This window comes from Heterocephalus glaber, unplaced genomic scaffold (assembly GCF_053883595.1).
Source record: "Heterocephalus glaber isolate CG9 unplaced genomic scaffold, H.glaber_assembly_v1.0 deba00001608, whole genome shotgun sequence".
Lineage (NCBI taxonomy): Eukaryota > Metazoa > Chordata > Mammalia > Rodentia > Bathyergidae > Heterocephalus > Heterocephalus glaber.
In genome coordinates, this window is record NW_028258379.1 from 34,226,453 (window position 1) to 34,247,968 (window position 21,516).

A 21,516-nucleotide genomic window follows, 5' to 3' on the forward strand; every position below is an offset into this window, starting at 1 on the left:
ACTCAGCTGCCGAAGCGAGGGGCCTGTAGCATCAGGCAGGTGGTCTTGAGGGGCCAGGGGTCTTCAGCAACGCCCTGCCCCCCCCACCCGTGCTCTGTCCAGATTCCTCACCTTCACTCCAAGGGAAAATGGGGAAAGGAGGCGAGGTTGGCTCAGAGCCCAAGACCCCAGCAGAGAAAGAGGAACTCAGGCCCCTGGCGAAAGGGAAGTCGCAAGTGAAGGTAATTCGAGGCAGGTTTATTTCTGAGCTTGCAAATTCGAGGAACAGCTGCCAAGCAATGGGGCGCGCTGTCCTGGCGGCCACTCCGGACATGTCCTATACCATCCCTTCCCATGTCTCCCTCTAACTGTGCTCACAGGCCCGGGGCCTGAGCTATACGTGGACATGGCCAGAGACCCTGCAGGAGGCAGCAGCGGGCGGAGCCTGGTCCTGGTGAGGGAAAGGTGGAGGGTGGCACTGGGGCCAAGAGAGGGCTCTAGTCCTGGGCCCCAGGCTCAGGTGGGCTCGGCCAGAGCTCATGTGGCCCTGGGAGGTCGGGGCCTTGGCTCTGGGGCACAGGCAGACGTCAGGGAGGCAGGCGCTCAGCAGGGAAGCACAGGAAAGCGTCTGGGAAGGTGGCTTGCTGCTGTCAGGAGGCCTCGGAAGAAGCCGTTGGAAGGCTCCCTGTGTGTGCAGATCAGCACAGGTAGTCCCAGCACCCTCCGAGTAGGCACAGACCAGGCAGGCCTGGACGCTCACTGGAACCTCTTCCCTGGCTCCTCACCAGAGCCCCTCAGTGGGGAGCTCTAGGCTTGCTTGGGGTTGGTGACTTTGCCCAGGAAGAGCGTGTTGTCCATCCCTGTGGGCAGGATGGCCATCAGAAAGGGCCTGTTGAAGCTCAGGATCACTGGGTCTATTTTCCCAGATGTCAGGATAAACTTTATTCCTGTGGCGGCGGCGGCTTCTGTGCCCTTCTCAGCCACATCCAGCACAGCCTTGTGGAAGATCTGTGGGGAGAACAGAGCATGGCGCGTGGGGACCAGGAGGGCAGGAGAGGGGTGAGGAGACGGCCCGGGCCTGTCCTGTGCCCCTAAATGTGCCTGTCCATTCCGCTCCATCCCTCGCACAGGTGTGCAGATCGAGGCTCAGAGTCAGCGGCGAATACAGGCACCCCGACCTGGTCCTCCGAGTGCATGGCCTGCTTTGCCCCCCAACAATCTACTGCCAGGAGGAGGGGCAGAGGCAGCACACAGCATCCTGCGTCTCCCCAGCAAGCATCTCCCGGCAGCCCCCACAGGAGGGAGCCAGCGTGGGTCCCAGCATCTCTCCTGCTCCCACCTCCTTGGGCGTTTCTGTTTTTGTACTGAGAATTGTCAGCATCTTCACACAGAGCTACATCCCCAGGCCCCATCTCTGGGTGGGCTGCAACTCAGCCTCCCAGAGCGCTGGGATTATAGGCAGCGCCCCGGCCCGGCTTCCCTGGGCTTGTCCTGACTGCACAGGACACAGCTCTGCACCCTGGCCGAGCTGGTCCCCATCAGCACAGGGCCCCATTCCTACACTCTTGGAAAATGGTGCAGACCCAAGCAGGGCCTTTGGGCTCTCACCGAGGACACGGCTACCACTCTGCTCTGACAGTTGTGCCTCTGGAAAGCAGTCAGCGAGTCCCAGGTCCCCTTCTCCATACTCAGCACGGTTTTGTCACCATAGCTGTGTAGGTGCACTGTTACCTATTACTGCCACCTGTCCTGCCAGCCAGGTACACACGGCCTCCATTTTACAGATGACAAAGCCGAGGGTGGAAGGCTCAGTGTTTGTCCCCGGGGCAGAGCCTGGCAGTGTGAACAGCTCTCTGATCCCAAGCCCAAAGGTTCCTCAACACAGGCTCCAGAGTGTACGACCTTGTGGGGGGCCAGGGACGAGCTGTCAACACAGGGGGAGGAGCGGGGTGGGTCTGGGGTATCCCGGGCGGGCAACGGGGCACTGAGAAATGCAGCTCTCTGCACCCAGTCTCCCAGCGCCCCCTTAAGATTCACATTCAGGTGTGGAGGACAGACTGCCTGAGGCAGACTCACCTGGGAGACCTGCAGGTCCTGGGCCCCCGTGACTCCTGACAGGTCTGCCTCTGGGGAGAAGACCTCCCTGATGCCCAGCTCAGGGAGGATGCTTTCCAACTGGTAGTCACCCGAGATGGAGAACTTGGGTAGGTAGAACTCGTCTATCCGCCTAGGGCAGGAGAAGGACATGAACCTCCTGATTCAGTGCCCACCTCCCCAGGTCACAGCGTGGAGTCCCAGGTCCCTCCACGCCCACCCTTCGCTCCAGGGAAATGTCCTGTTCCCTCCACCTTTTTGCTCGTGTGATGCTGGGGTTTGAACCCAGGGCTCCCATGCTCGGAAAGCTCTCTACCACTGAGCTGCGTCCCCAGCCCTTTTGAAATTAGTTTTGAGACAGCGTCTCACTAGGTTGCCCAAGCGGACTCAAACTTGCCATCCGCCTGCCTCAGTCTCCCAGAGAGCTGGGATTCCAGGTGTGTTTACTCTTCTTTGTTTTTTGTTTTTTGTTTTTGTTTTGGTACCGGGGATCGAACTCGGGTCCTTGCGCTTGCAGGGCAGGCGGCAGAACCACTAAGCTAAATCCCCAGCCCCTGTTCTTCTTAATTCATTAATTACCATAGGCATCTGCCCATGTCTACATGTGCCGGGCTGGGGCCACAGCCCTGCCCCAGCCCGCCTCTGACCTTCCCAGAGCTGAGTGGGAGACACCTTCACAGGTCAGGGGCCCTCCAGTACGTGAGAGACCCGGTGGGGGCATGGCAGCCTGCACTGTGGGCACCGGCAGGACTTCCTGGAGGAGGTGGCATGGAGGCCGGTTCTCAGAGGAGGGGAGGAGCTACTGGGAGGAGCGAGGGCAGGAGGCAGGTGGAAGAACCCAGAAGTGGGGAGCAAGGGGGATGCTCCTTGGAGTGGGGGCAGCACGTGTGCTGGGGGAAGGGCCGGTGGGGGACCCACGGGGGCACCAAGGAGCCCCTCATGTGGAGGCTTCACTGCACAGGGCTCCCTCTCCCTTTGTTTAAACGCCAGTGCTTTGTCACTGTTGTGGTCCAAGGCTGCCGAACGCTGAGTGAATGAACGTGCAATGCATGAATGAGGCGATGGTGACCAGACCAGCGAAGAGCTGATCCTCGCAGTCTCTCTCACCCACCCGCAGCTACTCACACTCCTTTCTGTCTCCCTCTGCCTCCAAGGGGCTGAGGCAGGAGGAACCACTCAGTGTGCTGGGGCTGTGCCGAAGACGCCTCGGCCCCTGTTCTACCTGATGCGTCATCTTATTAGGGACGAAATCAAGACCAAAGCCATGTGGACAGCCAAGGGCAGAACAACCCGACCTTCCCCTGTGCCTGCCCCTCTTCTCCCTCCACCGTGCCCTGGACCCTGGGGAGACCCGAGGTGCAGGAGGAGGGCTCAGGGGCTGAGGCATCCGCACCTGGGCTGCAGGGAGTCTCGCCACCGCCTCAGCGACTCCGGGAGCAGCGCAGCCTCCACCGAGCGCATCTTGCCCTTGTCGGGGAGGATGAGGAGCGCACTGGCGTTGCCTGTGTAGGGCAGCTCCACCACGGTGCAGGACAGCTCCTCGTCCCGGAAGTAGGGGATGTGCTGGCCCTCCAGGCTCATCATGGGCACCTGCACCTCCTCCCTCTTATTCAGGTAGAAACTTGACTCGAAGGTGTCACGGGGGTCAAAGGGCATCTTCCACTTGGCTGAGGGGGCAGCATGTAGTGGGAGAGCCCTGTGAGTACCAGGGTGGCCCCGCCGGACCCAGCTCTGCCAGGTTCCTGAGCAGTGACAGCTCCCAGGGTGCTGGCTGGGGCTTGGAAAAAACCTCAGCAGGGGAAAAGCTGCTGGAGCTAAGAAGAGGCTGGAAGTCCAGCTTGGGAAGGGAGCCGGGAAAGGAAGACCTGGTCCCTGGTTCGAAGGGGAAAGCACGGGAAAGGGGGTGAGGGGGGTGAGGCAAGAGAACAGGGAAGCTGGGGGCAGGGAGAAATGGGGAGCCCCTGGGTCCATAGAGGGGATCAGCCTCTGCACCACAGATCCTCTGCTCCCCTGTGAGGGCTTTGGGAGCACCAGGCTGGGAGTGGGAGGAGGGAGCTGGACTTGCCCTTACCTAGTGGGGAGGGCAACAAGGGGAAAGCCCTTCAGCATGAGCCATGGGTGAGGATGGTCCTCATGGAAGGCCGAGCCCAGAGGCAGAGCAGCCCCGGATCAGGACTGGGCACTGGTGATGTCTTAGGGCGAGGGGTGTTGGATGTGCCCCAAAGCCACGATCTAAGAAGAGCTGGCCCCAGTCCTTGGCCCACATGTGGGCCACGTTTGCCCCTATGGACCATGGACGTCAGCTCAGACCTGCCCTCTGCGGGAGCCTATGGTCCCTACCCCCAACCCCACCCCATCAGAGGGACCAGAATTGTGGCCATTTCTTGGACTCAGGATCCAGCAGCCTTGGCACACGTCTCTGCCTCGCAGCTTAGAGCTTGTGTCCCATGGCCAGTAGAGAGAGGGTCCCCGGCCTTCCCTGCTTTGGCCCTGCCCTCCCCCAGCCTGTGTCCTCCTCTGCCCTTCTCTCCTGCTGGCTGCCTTGGATTTCTGCCTATGATCAAAGACCCTGCCCTCCTTCTGCCCCGGGCTATCCCAGACCTGGCCTCCAGGGTTCCACCCCAGTCCCAATACATCAGTACTGGGGCCGGGGACCCACTCTCAATTTCTGGACTTGGGTGCCCTGCACACGGGCTCTGGGTGGGTCATGTCCCGGCCTTCCCACCTGCAGATAAGGCTGCAGTCCCCACCCAGCTGGAGGGGTTTGAAAGGAGAGCTCCTTCCCTTTGTGTGAATAAAAAGCAGCGCTTAGACACAGGCTGAGTGCATGCCCTAAGGTGTGTTGCAGAACCTCAGCTATAATTCGGACAAACTCTATGAGGGAGGACGACCCCCACGGGCAGGGCAGGGGCTGCCACCCATGGCCCCCAGATGGAGGGCGCCTCCCTCTCAGAACAGTTCACAGCACCAGGACAGAAACAGCTCCAAAGGCTCAGAGCAAAAACCCCGCTTCCTTCTGACCCTGGGCCCTGTCTGACCCATCACCTTTAAAGAAGATGTAGTTCACCAGAACCATCATGGTCGTCGAGCCTAGGTCCTGCACCAGCTCCGAGATCTTCCCCTGGGTCTCCTTCTTCACGAAGTCGTTGATGAGCCTCTCGGCAGCTGTGGGGTCCTGGAAGTTGGTGGTGATGGTCTCAGCTGCATACAGGCCCCGGGCATCCTCCGTGAACTTGGACAACAGCTTCAGCTGGTCGTGGATGAACAGGGCGTTGCCTATGCTAAGCTGCAGCCGGTCATCGGGCCGCTGGAGAGTGCGCAGGACATGCTGGAAGCTCCGGTGGATTTCTGCCTCAGGGGTCTCCGTGAGGTTGAACTTGAGGCCTTGGAGGATCTCTGTCAACGTGGTGTTGCGGGCCCCCAGGGACACAAAGGCCAGCGCGGTGGAGACACTCATGGGGGAGAAGAGGATATTCTTGTTCTGAGCTTTCAAAGCCAGCTGCTTATAGAGGCTGAAGGCAAAGTCGGCGTTGCTGGAGGCCAGTCGGAGGTGGTCCACATGCATCCCGTTGTCTCTGTCCTCGGGGACAGTCTCCCGGGCTGCTGGGCCCCCTGGGTGGCAGAAGATGGCAGGGCAGAAGCCAGCCACCAAGAGCCCCAGAGCCAGGAGGAGCGACATCGTCTCCACTCTGAAGAACAAAGATGGTCTGAGTGGGGAGGACTGGGCAGTGCCCCGAGGGCCTTGCGCTGCCTCCTCCTGTGCCCTTGCTGGGTCTGTGACTTCCAATGGGTACGGGTACGCACAGTCCGGGCCCCCAGCGTGCATTATTACACCCTGTGCTTCCCCTCACCCTTGGAGGCGAGCGCTCTACCCAGTGGGGAAATGGCACAGAGAGGTGAAGGGATGTGCCCAAAGCCACACAGCAAGCAAGGAAGGAGCTGGGCGCAGGCACACACTGTGCCCAGTCCGAACGCTGCCTCCCTCCTGCGCAGTGGGCAGAGCCCAGGCAGAAGGCTTAGACAGCAGGGACCCTCTTGCTTTGTGTGCCCCCCATCTACATTCGAGGCAGAACCCCAGTAGGGGGCCTGGGCCAGAGCGCAGGGTGCCTCTCCACCTCGGGGTGACAAGGCCAGCGCCCTGGACCACGAGGTTAGCTGAGTGGGCGTGCAAGGCCGGAGCCCCAGCCCTGGAAGAGGCGCTGCACAGACGGCGGCCTGGGCGGCCTGGTGGGGAGAAAGCCCAGTGGGCACCAGAGTCTCCAAGACCTGCAGGGGAGTCCACATCTCCCCGGGCCTCAGTCCCCCGTCCCTGAGGTGCCTGGTGGTCACTGGGCCACTCCTCCCATGGTCCCCGGGCCAAGAGACAGGGGTCAAAGGGATGGAGTCCAAAGCCCCGTGACTGCAGCACACTGGGTTATTCACCTCCGCACCAGCCCACTCTGGCCCAGCCTATGAGGGGGATAGAAGGCTGGAGGGTGGGGAGGAGGGCAGAGGGGGGCTCTGAGGAGAGGGCAGGGGCGGGGAGCAGGGGACGAAAGGATGGCTGGCCGTGGTGTGGAGCCCCTGACCCAGGGCAATGGAGGGGACAGCAGCCCGGGACCGCGGAGCATTGTGGCCTTCACTGCTTGTTTACGCTCAGGCTGATGCGACCGTTTCTTTGGAAAAGCATGAACAATGTTTTCCCCCACAATTATTTCTAGAGAAATAATTGAGCATGAGGGAGGCCAGGAGAGACACACAGCTTGTCTCTCTGCTTGGCCAGGGGCCTTGGCCTTGGGGAAGCGAAGTACTCCAGGTAGCCTGGAATCACATCCATACCCGATCTGACAGTGGCTCAAAGCCCAGCAAGGGCACCACCCCCCTCCTAGGGCCACATGCACAGCTGGCTCTGTTCAGAATCCACAAGTGTCCCCATGATACCTCCATCCTTTGCAGAAGTGGGGACATAGATCCAGAGAAGACAGAGGCCCCGGAGCTGTCCCCTGACTCCAGAGCCAGCGCATAGAGCCCCAGCTCCGGGCTGCCTCCCGCCAGCTGGCCCACACATTCCGTATTCTGAAAGTGTCCTGCCACCCTGTTCTAGCCAGAAGGCCCAGGATTACCTGCCCTGTGCGGAGAGCTGCATGCAGATCACAGTTCAGGAGCTGACTTGGAGTGCTGGATTCTCTGGAGCTGCGGCCGCCTATTTATCCCTGCAGGCTCCTCCCCCTGCTCTGGAAGAGCAGCCAGGACAACCAGCCTTCTGTCCTGGCCAGAATGGCCCAGTTTCTCGTAATAGGGACAGTTTCTGGTAACAGGGACTTATTTGTCTCCTGGAACCACCTAATGTTGGGGAAATCCCCTCCCTTAATAGCAACAAAACCACTTTGTCTCATTAGTTTGTTTTCTATGATGAGATGCTCCTTGACCTGAAAAAACTCAGAAAATTAAAGAAAAACTTTGAGAACATTCCCCCCATGTTTATGATGGAAGAGAGTGCCCTAGCTAGCATTATGGTATATTTCTAGGTCACGTTTTATATTTCTGTGGGCACAATATAAATCTCTATGCAAACTCAGATATATTTTTACAAATACAAGGCTCTGTTTTTTGTCTTGAGCACCCTTGGGTGGGGTGGCTCAGGGCCCTGCCCCTGTCCGCAGGTGACCCCAGAGCAGGGGCAAAGGAGCTTACCTAGAGCACTCTGGCTGTGGGGCCCTGGTCTCCAAGCGCCTCCTCTGCCCTGACCCCCATTCTGCTGTTTCTCGCCCAAGAACTGGCTGTCCTTCCTCCCTGGCCTTCAGGTTCCCCAGATCTTTCTCTTACTGAATCTTGGGCCTATCTTGGGCTCCTAGGTAAAAGCTTCCCCTGCATTGCTCATAGTGACAGCCCCCATCTATGACAGGCCCCGAGAAACCTTGGAACTCTTGCGGTTCTGCAGAAAACAATTTTGCAAACCGCTGGCCTTGAGGTGTTTTGAGCTTTGGCCTGAAGAAGGCCTGGCTGGAATCCTGAGGCTACTGCTCACCTCCCTGGAGGCAAACCCCTGGGAATTCCAGTCCTCCCTCTCCCCAGTTGAAGATGCAGATCAGGATGTTTCCCTGACAGGTAGATTAGACATGTCGTGTTGCTTCCCGACAGGGACGAAGTCTGAGAAGTGTGCCATTTCGGGGTTTTGTTGTGTATGCATCACGGGCTGCACTGTCACAAACCCAGCTGGTCTGGTCCAGCCTCTCATCGTGGCCTCTGGATGGGAGGCTGCTGCTCATCTAACACAACTTGCTGTTTACAGAAAATTTTAATGAACAGACAAGCACTCTCAGATAATGACAAGAAGTATAGTGCAGTAGGTATGTGAGCCAGGGACCGAGTCACTGTCGGGATTCTGTACTGAGCCAGGTCTGGAGGTGCATGCCTGTAATCCCAGCACTCTGGGAAGCTGAGGCAGGAGGATCAAAAGTTTGAGCCCAACTTGGCCAACTTAGCAAGACCCTGTCTCAAAAATAGAATAATAAAACAAATGGCTGGATGTGGCTCATTGGACAGGCTCTGAGTTCAATCCCAAGTACTTGTAACAAAGAAACGGATCACACAGGGTACATAATTCTATGCAATGTACTTCCATCGGTTCACACACCAGCAGCTCCCTTTGTCATGAGAAATAAGCTGGGCTGTGCTGTGATGGCTGCAACATTACCAGACAACAGAGAGTTTTCAGCTCCGCCCCAATCTTGTGGGAACAGTGCGGGGTGTGCTCCAGCTTGGACTGCAAGAATTTGTTCTCCTCATGGCCCCAGGGTGCTGCTGCAGGAACACTCAGTAAGGCAAGACTGTCAACTCGCATGGCGCTCTTCCTCAAGCCCATGGACATCCCTGCAGGTACCAGTGTGCCCCTAATTTCCTTTGTGCTTCCTTTTGTGAAGCTTAGAAATAGGGTGGGTGCCCTGGACTCCAATGGGAGAATATTCTTGAAGGCTGGGAGCAGCCCTCTCTGCCTGCATTTCTGCATTTGGATTTCCTCCTGCTTCTGGCTCCTAGGTGCATATTTGTTTTGCATTTTCATAAAATGTTTCCACATCCAGGGCCTTGTCCCAGGGTGGCACCCAGCTTCCTCTCCAGAATAAGATGCATGGCCTTCAAGATAGTTTTTACTTTTGTCTGTGCTACACGTAGACTGCATGGGCTACCTAGTGCTTTCCTAGACATCATCCATTTGTCCCTTCCTTTAGTCTATGGATGCTTACAGAGTGTTCCATGTGCCAGGCATGATCCTGGTCCTGGGCAGCCAGGAATGAAGAACACAAGCAAGGACTCTGCTCTGCGGGTGACACTGCCTCTGCAGTTTGATAACAGGTCCTGTGATGGAATGGGGAGGCTCGTGACCCAGAGTGCTGTAAAGTCAGGATGCTGGCCCCTAAGGGCCATGTGTGGTGTCTCCCCTTCTCCCTGCCTTTTTCCTCTACCAACTACCCCTCCTTCCCCTCCTCTTCCTGTCTTCTCCTCTTCCTCCTCCGTCTTCTCCCTGCAAATCTTTTGCAAACTCATGAACTATTCTTAGCCTGTGAGACACAGGCTGTGGTCTGGATATGGTCTGAGTGGACCCCACCTCTGAGACTCCTGTGCTGGAAGCTTGACCCCTGGCGTGGGGTGTTGAGGTTGAAGAACTCTCAAGAGGTGAGGCCTAGTAGCAAGTGGTTAGGGCATCCCGGGTGCCACTCTCAGAACTTGATGAAATTCTTGCAAGACCTTGGTTACTTCCCACAAGTGAAAGAGATGTTCCAGAAAGAGTCTGTTTGGCCCCAAACCTCTCTGCCTTCTCACCATGCTCACAGAGTCCAGAAAAGTAAAAAACACTTTTGCTTTTAGTTCAGACATACTGTCCTGGAAGTTGCAGAAAATCTGTTGCTTTCAGCCTGCCTCTCAGCTCCATGGACCTCCTTGCAATTGCCGGAAGCCCTTCCCACTTGAAATGTTCTTTCCGTGAAGCAGAACACTGTGTACCTGGATCACTCCCGGGGGAGGGCTCTGGGCATCTTGCTAAATTCTGCTTAGTATCATAGGTCAGACAGGAAGCTTTGCATAAGCCCAGCTGCAGGGTCCACTGAGACAGAACAGTTGCACACATCCTACAAATGAACTTCATAACTCATAGATAAGCCTCTAAAATAAACAGAAGCCTGGGGTCCAGGATGGGTCAGGTGCCCGCCTCTTTGACCTGGCTAAGCGGCCAGGACTGCACAGTGCCTTGGGCCTCGTACCCGGGGATAGCTGGGTGGCTGGGCATAAGTGCTGCTGAATATCCGGTCCTAGGGAGGATAAGTGCAGAGCCTGGGCCTCCCTGACGAGTCCCTCTTATCTCAGCAAGAGGCCTGGGTCCCTCCTGCAGTTACCCTGAGAGCTAAGAGTGGGAGGGAGAGCTGACTGGCCAAGGCCATTTGGAGATGTATCCTCCCTCATGCTCTGTCCCCATGGCCTCTTGATCCCTTGGAAACCTCTGCTTCCTTGACCACACCTGCCCCTCCTCCCACTAGGGGCAGGACGTCAGGTTGTTATACATCTACTGCCATCAGCCTGCTCCCTGGCTGGGACAGGAGACAGGTGCATTACACTTTTGCTTAGCTCCTGTCTCAGTTTCTGTTGAAACAAATCTCTAACCGGTCTTTCATCTTGAGTGTTATCACCAAGTTTCGGTCTGGGTCCACCTCCAGGAAGGGAGCTAGTTGGGAGGAAGAAACTTCCAACTCTAATCGTGAATCTTCCCAGGGCCGCAGCTGTTCAGTGGCGGAGCAGGTGGTGCTTACATCCAACCAGTCCAAGGCCAAGTCGAAGACTCACCACCACCATCCCATGCTCTTTCCAAAAGAACAAAACGAAACAAGACGACGACGACAGCAACAACAACAGGAAGACATTTTCATCCTTGGGCATGGGAGAACACAATACTCTTCTTTTTTTTGTTTATTTTTTTCCCCATTAAGTTTATTGGTACATTTTAGGTATAAAATACAGTTACATTCATCATTAGGATCTTGTACCATTACATGAGTATCTTGGTTCTTTTTTTTTTTCCCCTTCCCCTGCCCTCCCTTCACCCCCTCCACCCTTCCCTATTTGCAAAGACTTTGTTTCCATATTTTTTCTTTTCTCATATTTTTTCTTTTCCCTTCTTTCCTTTCCCCTACCCCTCCCACTTCCTCTGTTCCTTTAGACCTTTACTTCCTATTATACAATATCAATTATACATTTTAAAAATTAAAATATCAAGACAAAGGAGACATTACCACAGATTTTACAGAATTTAAAAGAATACAGAAAGCATATTACAAAAATCTTTTTTGAAATAAATTTGACAACTTCTAAGAAGTACCCTGGAAGACAAGTTAATGAAACTAACTCTGGAGGAAATATAAAATTTGAATAGCACCTATTAAAGAAAGTATATTCCTAGCTTGAAAACCTACCTATATGATAAAAACAGGCTCATACACATTTTAACTGATAAATTATATCAAACATTTAAAGCAGAAAAAAGAAGGAACACTCCTCCCCTCATTTTAGGAAATCAACATTGTGCTTATCCTAAAACTGGATAAAGATAATAGAAGAAAAAAATATGAACATAGATAGAAATTTGTTTAACAAAACAAACTATGAGAAGTCAGATCTGGCAGGATGTAGAAAGTGGTTTTATTATAGGGATGGCAGTGTGGGTTCAGCATTGGAAGATCCACCCCCAAAAGTCATCATTTTAACAGAGGAAAGGAAAAAGCCATATGATCCTGTCACTAGTTGGAGAAAAATTATTGGACTAAATTCTACAGCTGTTCATGGTAAAAGCTATCAGGAGACTAGAAGTAGAACAGAACCTTCTCAACAGACTAAAAGACGTGTACTCCATACTTCCAGTGAGAACGCCTTATATGAAAGGAAAAGATACAATGCTTTTTCCCTAAAGTGGGGAACAAGGGCAGATATGCTTACTCTTTATCTGTCCAATAAACTTTGAAACCTAGTCCCCACCAAAATAGTCTGCAAATAAAATGACACAATTAGTATAGGATTGGCAAGGTAGAAGCAAAATCTTTATATGTAGATGAAAGGATCATCTACAGAGAAAATACTAAGAAATCTCTAGGAGCCCCTAAAACTTGTATTTGAATTTAGCAGGATTAGAAAACACAAGGTATATATAAAAATTCAGGTCTACGTATACTTGCTATAAATGAAGAACTGGATATTGAAATTTTAAAGTTATATAGGAGTACAAAGGACCTAGAAAAGTTAAAAAAAAAAAACAGTGTTGGAAGATGTTTAGTACCTAATTTTAAGACTTCTTCTAAAGCTACAGTAATCAAGGCAGTGTTGGTGGAAAGACATATAGATCATTTGGATAAAACAGAGAATCCAGAAATAGAACCCCACATATATGGTCCACTGAGTTTTGAAAGATTATTTAACATTAACATTTTATAGAATGTAAACTCAGTTCAAGAGCTGAGGAAAAGATAGTGTTTTCAGCAAACAGCACTAGAACACCTGGTATCTGCATATAAAAAATTAACCTCAACCCTTTATTTCCATACATAAAAATAACTTGAAGGGATCTACAAACTTAAATATGAAAGCCTAAAAGTATAAAACTTTGAAAAGAAATTATAAGGGAAAATGTTTATGAATTTAGGGTAGGCAAGAACTATCTAGGATACAAAAAACATGATGTATAAAAGAAAAAAATTGATAAGTGAGATTCCATCAAAATTCAGAACTTTAAATGACATCATTAAAGTGAAAAGTAGTCCTTAAACAGACCACATTTACAATGCATATAACCTATGACCAGAATATATAAAGAACTCTTACAGCTCATTAATAGACAACCCAATTAAAAAGTAGACATAAGAAGATGGTAAATAGCCAGTATAGCACAAGGAAAGTGTGCAACTCTAGAATCAGAAAAATACTAATCAGTACAATAACAAGATTGAATTATACACTCATTAGGGAGATGAAGTTAAAAGTTTTAAAAGCCTTGTCATGACTTTTTCTTTTTGTTGGGTTCTCCCCCTTTGTGTTTAATTTGTCATGCCCAACAGATTCATTCTGCTGGGCTTCCTGGGGTTGTGATCCTCATTGTCTTTTCCTAGGATATTGTCTAAAATTTTTTGGAGTGCTTGTTTGGTATTCACGAAGTTCCTGAGGTGGTCTTTATCATGAAAGTATCTAATTTCTCCATCAATTTTGAAAGATACTTTTGCAGGGTACATCAATCTGGGTTGGAGGCTGTTTTCCTTTAGGGCTTGAAATACATCACTCCAAGCTCTTCTTGCCTTGAGGGTTTGTATTGAGAATTCTGCGGTGATTCTGATGGGCTTTCCTTTGTATGTGATTTGTTTCTTTTCTCTCACTGCTTGTAGAATTTTGTTCTTCTGTTGGGTTTCTGGAATCCTAACTATTATATGCCTATGTGTAGATTTTTTTTTGATCAAGGCTAGCTGGAGTCCTATATGCCTCGCTTATCTGTATGTCAAGTTCTTTTCCCCTGCTTGGGAAATTTTCTGCCATCACTTCTGTGAACAGTTTTTTTATGTCATCTGCACTCTCTCCTCTTTCTTCATTGACTCCAACTAGTCTTATGTTATTCTTCTTTGCATCCTCTAGCAGCTGCTGGATTGATTTCTCATGTTCCTTTACAATTTTAAAGCAATTTTTCTTTTCCTCCTCACTAATTGCAATCTTATCTTCTATATGTGAAATTCTACCCTCGCATTGGTTCATTCTGCTCCACAGACTTTCGATGGAGTTTTTAATCTCTTGGAAATCTGTTTGCATCTGTTTCATGGATTCCATTTGTTTCCTATGTTGAGATTCCATCATGTTCCTCAGATGCTCTATTTTTTTTATCTGTGTCCTCTCTAGATTTATTAATCATGTCTTGCACTATGAGCACAATCTTTGCTGTTATCTGAGAAATTATTTCTGATTTCAGTTTTCCCAGATCCTCTTTTGTTGCCAGTTCAGAGAATCCAGGTGGTTGAGTATCAGATTGTTCCATCTCATTTCCCTTTGGGGTTGCTGTAGGTGATCTGGAAGTCTGTATTTGAGGCTTGTTTATGTGTCTTCTCATTTCCCTGGGGTTGGGGGGTGCTGCTTCTGGCACCTGTGAGGCTCACCTTCTCTGCCCTAGGAGCATGGAATGGCCGTGGGGGAGCCTCCCTCCAGGTGCTGGGACTGGCTCACCCTCTCTTTTTTTGTTGATTTTTAATTTTGATTTTTTGTTAGTCCAAGTTTGCAGTACATAATGATTGAGTTCACCTGGGGCGTTGGCGCCTGTACATAACACACCTTAATCCTTTTTCTGTCCCCTTGTCCTCCATCTCTTGGTCCTCTTCCCAAATGCAAAAATCCATCTCCCTATACCTATGATCTAGCTTTTATTTGGCTCATTCACTTGTTTATATTTTGGGTTTCCCACCTAAGAGAAACTATCCAATGCTTAAGCTTGTGTGTTCAACTTATTACACTGCTAAAATTTGTGGAACCAGAAGAGAACATCATAATCTTATGGGCACTGGCAGTTGAAGGGCTGGCTGTGTAGGGAAGGTTGTCATTTTGTGTGGGTTGGGGTCGCAGCTGAATGGGAACTTGGTCTCCACTGGTCACACCCCTTTGCCCGCCCTTCTGACTGTGGGTGTCATGTCTCTGTGACTTGAAACGTACCCCGGGGGGCAAGCCCCTGTGAGCAGGAAGGTTTACTCGGCTTTGGTGAGGCCAGGGCCACTGAGTGCAGAAGCCTATTTCAAGGGGCCAGGGAACGTGGCGGGGGCAGGAGAGGAGCCAGGCAGAGGCCAGAAGTGGCACCTGCCTTAGGTGCCATGTGAGTCAGATGTAGCATCAGCCTCAATGGGACCCAGAAGCAGCAGATGTGAATTTGGAGGGACCACTCCTCTTACTGTGCTCAGACTGGGTCACCTTGATGCCACGGAGTCTCCAGAGCTGTGACAGTGGCAGGCTTGATCGCTGCATTGCTATTCACCCATTTCCAGTTGCTGCCTTTGAAAGCTTGCAGCCAACTACTCTAAGTGCAGATGTGGCACTGGGTGGTGAGGGAAATCCTTTGGAAGGGCCATGTCCACCCTGGGCTGGGGTCATCAATGGAGAAGAGTGTGCTGAGGGGACTGAGGGGTGACCAGCAAGAATGTCAGCAGAGGAAAGGGACAGTGAGGCTGCAAGTGACGGAGGCCGCTTCCCTCCAGGCCGAGTATGGGAGAGCCCTGCAGCTTTGTGTCATAGCTGTGCCCTTCTATGAGCTGGATGCCTGTAGGCCATGTATCCACCTCTCAGAACCCCTTATCTCTCAGGGGTTTTTAAAGAATTCTTAGGAGGAAGAAATGAGATTCTGACCAGCGCAGTATTAGAAAATCTTGCGAAAGGTCAGGGTCCTCTGTGACAGGCTGGGCCTGGGACAGCCTTAGCCCAGTGGTTTATGCCACTTTCTGGCTAGTTGTGTGGTCACTGGGGAAGATGCTGGCGGCAGATTCGAGGTAGGCTTTGCAAAGTGCCCTTGGCACAGCCACCTTGCATGTGGATCAGGAGACTCCTGTAGCAGAACACGGCAGGTTGGGGAGAATTCTTAGTTCTGATTCAAAAGCTGCTCTGTCATGCCCTCCTCCTCTCTGCAGTGTCTTGCTTTCTTTGAGAGAAAGTGGCTACTGTAGCCTGCAGTTATCTGCTTCTATTTCCAAACCACTTCCCAGGTAGCACGCCACATCAGAAAATTACTGGTAAAGGAGCCCTGTTGGAGCCAGGCCAGGCCGGCCCTGTTCACACCTGCTGTCACTTCACAGAGCCTCGGCTCCTTTCCTGAATGCACTGAGGCTCACACTCTTCTTGCTCACCCACACACTCACCCCCCAGCCCTTCCATGTGCTACGTGAACTCTGGGTCCTTTGTTGGCTCCTGAGGAGACCGTTACAGACAGTGCACATGAAACCACTAGTTTAAATGGGCTTCTGAAAGGAAAGTTTATTCCAGTGAGCAGAGACTAAAATCAGGGGCTAAAATCAGCGAGAGATTCTAGCCGCTAGCTGGGAAAAGCCGGGTTTGTTACATCCGTGTGTGGATGGGCTGACATTGGGAGTGAGACAGCAGCAGCTAGCTGGGAGAGGCTTCATCTGTCAGTGGCTGGGCTAACACCAGGAGAGAGATATCAGCAGCTGACTGGGAAAGGAATTAGGCTTATGTAGGTATTGAAGGGGCTAAGGAATCTGGGGTGAAATGTTTACGATCGAGTCCAAGGACAGTCAGCACAGGTGTGTAGACAATCACTGGACTTTTCCTGCGCTGGGGAGATGTCTTCAGTTTACTGAGAAATAGCCTGTCGTTTGCTGAAAGTGGCCTGTTTGCTTTTGTCCTCTTTGTTTGTGAAGGTCTCATTTAGGTTAGCCACGACAGTGACAATATCCGGTCATTTTACAGAAGTGCTAGCAAATTCTCTACACCTTCCATCAAGAGAGGGAGCTGAGTTACCAACCCCCCGCATTAGACTGGACTTAGTGATTTACTTCTAATGAACAGAATATGGCGAAAGGGCAGGCCACCATTTTCGTGATTGAGTTATAAAGGCAGCTACTTCCAGCTGGGCTTCCTCTCTCCCTATTTCTTGCATTCTGTCTTTTGCTCTTCCCTATCTCTTTCCCTTGAAAGTCACAACTGAGAAGCCTTCTGCATGGACACACATGGGGAGGGACCAAGACCTCCTCCCAAAGCCATGTGAGTGACCTTGGACATGGAACTTCCAGCCCAGCCAGGAACTGTGGCCTTGGCCAACAGCTCAACTACAGGCTCCCAAGAGAACCTGAGCCAGAACCACCCTGCTCAGCCCCTCTTGGATTCCTGACCCTGTGAGATAATAAATGTTTGCTGTTTCAAGCTGTGAGTTTGAGGATGATTTATTCTGTAGCAGCAGCCAATCAACACAGATCCACATCTCCTATCTTCTTGGGTCTTACATTAGAGGGAGACAGTAAGGAGAGCAATCAGGGGATTTTGTAAGAAGCAGATCAGTCTCAGATCCAGTGTGTGCCATGTAGCTGATGCCTCACTAAATGGGAGTCTCCCAGCCCTGTAGTAAAGCAAATCCCCTTCCTTCCTTCCTTCGCCCCAGAGGCCCTGTGACACTGGTGACCATCAGTATGACAGTCTATTTTTTATGCTGACGAGCTTGTTGCATCTTCACAAACACCCACTGGGAGGTTCCAGTACTCTTGTAGCATATGAGGAAACTGAGGCACAGGGAGGGGAGGAAGTTCCTGAGGCCACACAACATGGAGGCAAGAGCTGGGATTCTGAACCAGGCAAGTGCCTTGAGTTCATGCTCTTCCCCCTGTCAGTAAATCCAGCCCTGCTTCCTGCTGGCCTGTGCCCGGCCTGGCTGTGGGAACTGTGGCCTCAGAGATAAAGAGTCACCCCGTGGTGCTCACACACAGACCTTGGAGGTGACAGGCACAGTGTCGGCGATCCAGCAGCCACTCACGTGTCCATCTTACCGTCCTGGCAACAGAAGCATCTTAGAACCCTTTGGTTTGCTGACCTCTTCCTGCAAATCTGGCTCAGATTTTCAACCTCAGTTGGTCTGGAGGAATGCTCTTGCAGATGAAGCACAAACTTTCAGCTTTCTACACATCTTATATGACCTTCTAGCCTCTTTTTAGTGCACTTGTGGTTTATCTGGGTTTTGCTTTACAGGACTTCAACACTCAAAATTTTAGCCTCTAAGGATTGAGATTGTCAGAATTTTGATCTTTAGGGATTGTAGACTTCAGCGATTTTGGATCTTTCAGGATTTCAACATTGGGGCGACAGTGGTGTTAGGCATAGTGTCTTTGGGGGTCACTCCCACCCACCTGGTCTCCTAGTGCCCTGCAGCAGGTGCCTCTCTGCTCACCTCTTCATTGATAACTGAACTGAAAGGGCACAAGATGCGGCTTCCGGGCACTGCCTGCTGTTACTGCTGTCACTGCTGCCCAGCACCCAAGTGCAGTGTCACCTCCCTCCGTCGCAGCTCCAGCCACAGTTGCCCTCACCTTTGGGAACTACACACACTCTCCCACCTCTGGGACTTTGCTCACGATGCCCACACCCAGCCTTGGCCCTGGCCACTCCTGCTGTCCCTCAGGTCTCGGCTTCTGTGCCCCCAGTCGGAGAGGCCCTGCTGAAACCCTGGCTAGGAAGGCCCCAAATCGTCTCTGCGCCCAGTCTCTTCCCTAACTGGTTTCCCAGTTTTGCCTTTTGGACCTCAACTGCACTCCTGGTCTCTTCCTGGCTCTTTTTTTTTTTTTTTCCTTTTGGACCATTTTATTTATTAATTTTTTTAAATTTTGAGGCCCTTCTGGATTTTCAGAAAAGTTGTACAGACACAAAAGAGAGTTCCTGTCAGGCTTCTCCCAGCTCCCCCAGCATAAATGTACACATCTCCCATGACTACAGCACATGCGTCCAAACTAAGAAAAGAGCATTGGATTTCGCCCATTCCCTGTGCCAGTGTCCTGCATCACCTTTAGTCACTGCGTCTCCCTGTCTCCCCAGTCTGTGGGGTGGCTCTGGGTGTCCTTGCCTTTCCCGACCTGATTCTCAGTGACTTCCTCTGCTTGGGCGTGGCTGCTGTTCCCCGTGACTCGACTGAGCCATGGGATTGAAAAAGACCACACGGCGATGCCCCGTCCCTCCTGCTGTGTCAGAGACACAAGATGTTAACACCAGTCCCTGCTAGTGACGTCCACCTCCGTTCCTGGCCATGGTCGTGTCTGGCAGGAAACGTGACCACTTTTCACTTCCTGTGTTCTGTTCTTAGGTGAGAGTCACACCCCATGGCGGCACTTGTCCTCAACTGACATGCAAGGTATTTCGCTTTTCTGTTTTATCCTTTGTTGTTTTATTTGCCTGTCTCCACACTAGGATGTCTGCAGCGTGAGGGAAGGGGGGTGATTTTCTTCACTCTTCTCCAGCACCTGCCACAGTGCGGGCACATAGTCCATAATTCTATGTTTATTCATTTATTTTCCTGGTTATTGCTAAGGCTCATGTCTGCTGGCCTCCTTACTCTACCTTGGCACTGACCACATGTCTGATTTCTGGTAGGCACTTCAGGAACAGTCTTCGAATAGTGAACTAACTACACCTGCAGTCTTGGCTGCTCATGGAGGGTGGGAAGTGTTGCCTGTGAAGGTCAAGATCATAGTGTCTTGGCTGGATTTCTGCAAGGAGAGATGGGAAAAGAAGCTCTAGGCTATTTTTTGATGATGGTACTGAGGATTGAACCCAGGACCTTCACACTGGGCTATATCCCTAGCCCTATTTATTTATTCTATTTATTTATTTTGACATAGTATCTCACTAAATCACTAAATTTCCCAGGCTGGATTTGAACTTGCAATCCTCCTGCCTCAGCCTCCCAGAGGGCTGGGATTATAGGCATGCACCACCACACCCTTCAGCAGTGCATAATTTCTCTGCATCTGGTTGTAGCTCACTCAAAGGAGGTCCTAGAATCTGTGTGGTCAGAGGGCAACAAAAACTGGCTTTTTAAAAATAAGAATGAATTTAGCAAGACCTTCAGGAAGTTGAAAGGCAAGGTAACCCTATGGGCTGAATTATGCTTCCCTCCCAAACTTTCATGCTAGGGTTCCAATCCCTGATATCTTAGAATGTGTCTGTATTTGGAGACAGAGCCTTTAAAGAAATGATTTGTTAAAAAAAAAAAAAAAAAGAAATGATTTGGTTAAAATAAGTACAGCCCCTATTCTAATGTAGCTAGCATCTTAATAAGAAGAGAAAATTTAGACACTGATGCACATGAAAGGAGCAGGTGGCCACCTCAAGCCAAGGAGAAAGACCTCACAGGAAGCCAGCCCTGCTGGCACCTTGACTTTGGACTTCTAGCCTCCAGAACTGCAAGCAAATCAACTTCTGTTACTTAAGCCACCCTGACTGTGGGGCTTTGCTACGGCAGCACTCGGAATTCAGGGGCTAAGAATGAGGGTCCCCAGGGGAAGCCACGCCTGTAACGTGTGGAGCCCCATAGACCATCACCTTAGTTCATGCAGCCCAGTGATGGCAGCCCGTTCTCAGAAGGGGCTCAGAAACCCTAGAGAAGGTGTGAGCGCCCCCTGCAGGGCTGGGTGGAGGCATCTATTGATGTGCAGATGGGAGAGGAAGAGGAAGGGGTCCAGGGGCATGCAGCATGTGGCAGGGATGCTAAACTATGGCAGCAGTGATAAAAGAAAGTGATAGAAGAGAACAGACCAAAGGTTAGCCACCAGCAGGGCCACTTCCTTCCTCCTTGTTCTCCCTACACTGTTCAGACAGTTTCTGTGACTTCCCCTGTACACCATGTTGTACTCTTCTCCAGCTGTTCCCTCTGCCAGGAAATCCTTTACCTGTTCTCAAATCTGTTTTTGTTGAAGTTCTACTCCTTCTTTAAGACCAACCAGCACGCCCTCTTCTGCAAAACCTTCCCTGGCTTCTCAAATTTCAGCTTCTCTCTTTCAGCTGTTTACCATTCTGTACATCTCAGGATCATGTGGCAGCTGAGTTAAAGAGCCCATGACAACCCCTAGGACAGCACTGTGATTTGTGACATGCTGTAGAGGTTTGATACACTGGACCCCACCCAGTCTTCCACACAGTAGCTACTTTGGCCTGTTTGCCCAGTGAACTTTAGACAGAGCGCTGGACCTTGACCTTGTGCATGATAGGCAGGGCCTTCTCTGGCCTTAGATTGGCTGGGTAAACAGGAGAAGTATTTGGCAAGAAAAACTAGACCTTACCCTAGACAGGCACAGGGAGAGGGCTGAACCTATGGGAAGAGGGCAGAATCAAAGCACAAATACAGACAAGATATCTGGGTCTGATTGCAGGCATCTGCCCTGTCATTGGCCAACATAAGTGCCATCTGGGGTCTCAGTCTGGGTCTTCATTGTCACCAGCTGTTTCCCCTTACAAAATGAGGACAACAATAGACTTTGTTGGGTTGTTGAAGGGTGAGTGAGATGACAAATGCAAAGGGGGTAGCATAGTCTCAATGCTTTGGGAGATAATCGGAACTTAGGGTTGTGAGCTTGTCACTTCTAGAGAGCACCCACATTTAATACAGCCCAGACCCTGGGACTGGAGCAGTCACAGTACTGGTACTACCAGCTATTGGAAATACATTCCACATCCTCACAACAATGTAGAAAGCATGATAAGAAATTGAAGGATAGGGTGGCAGGTGCTATGGGGGGAAGCTAATTAGGGAACAGCTTGAAGCAAAGTAAAGATGAATTCACTCACTCATTTATCAGCTCTTTAAAGTGTCTCATTGACAGAAGAAGAAACATATCACCTTAGTAAAGGGAGGGAACTTAGCTGGATTGATCACAGGGGCGCATTAGGGAAATGCAAACTAAAATTACATTGCAATACCAT

The 21,516-nt window shown here is 51.3% G+C and overlaps 1 protein-coding gene across 1 annotated transcript; it reads right to left on the reverse strand.

Moving 5' to 3' along the window:
• Positions 1 to 221: 221 nt before the first annotated feature.
• On the reverse strand, positions 222 to 7,362 carry LOC101719778 (alpha-1-antichymotrypsin). Its single transcript, XM_004837004.4, has 5 exons — positions 7,176 to 7,362; positions 5,119 to 5,762; positions 3,467 to 3,740; positions 2,056 to 2,206; positions 222 to 987 (listed from the first exon to the last, which is right to left on the reverse strand). The coding sequence occupies exons 1-5, from the start codon at positions 7,196 to 7,198 to the stop codon at positions 787 to 789; spliced, it is 1,293 nt and encodes a 430-aa protein (XP_004837061.1). The 5' UTR covers positions 7,199 to 7,362; the 3' UTR covers positions 222 to 786.
• Positions 7,363 to 21,516: the final 14,154 nt, after the last annotated feature.

Bases quoted from the DNA above. Each gene is read 5' to 3' on its own strand.
- LOC101719778 (XM_004837004.4), bottom strand. From the start codon at position 7,198: ATGCAGCTCTCCGCACAGGGCAG. The intron at 2,207-3,466 runs GTGCGGATGCCT...CTCCTGCCCTAG, and splicing joins CGAGACTCCCTGCAGCCCAG to GCGGATAGACGAGTTCTACC. The intron at 988-2,055 runs GTGAGTCTGCCT...TTCTCCCCACAG, and splicing joins AGGACCTGCAGGTCTCCCAG to ATCTTCCACAAGGCTGTGCT.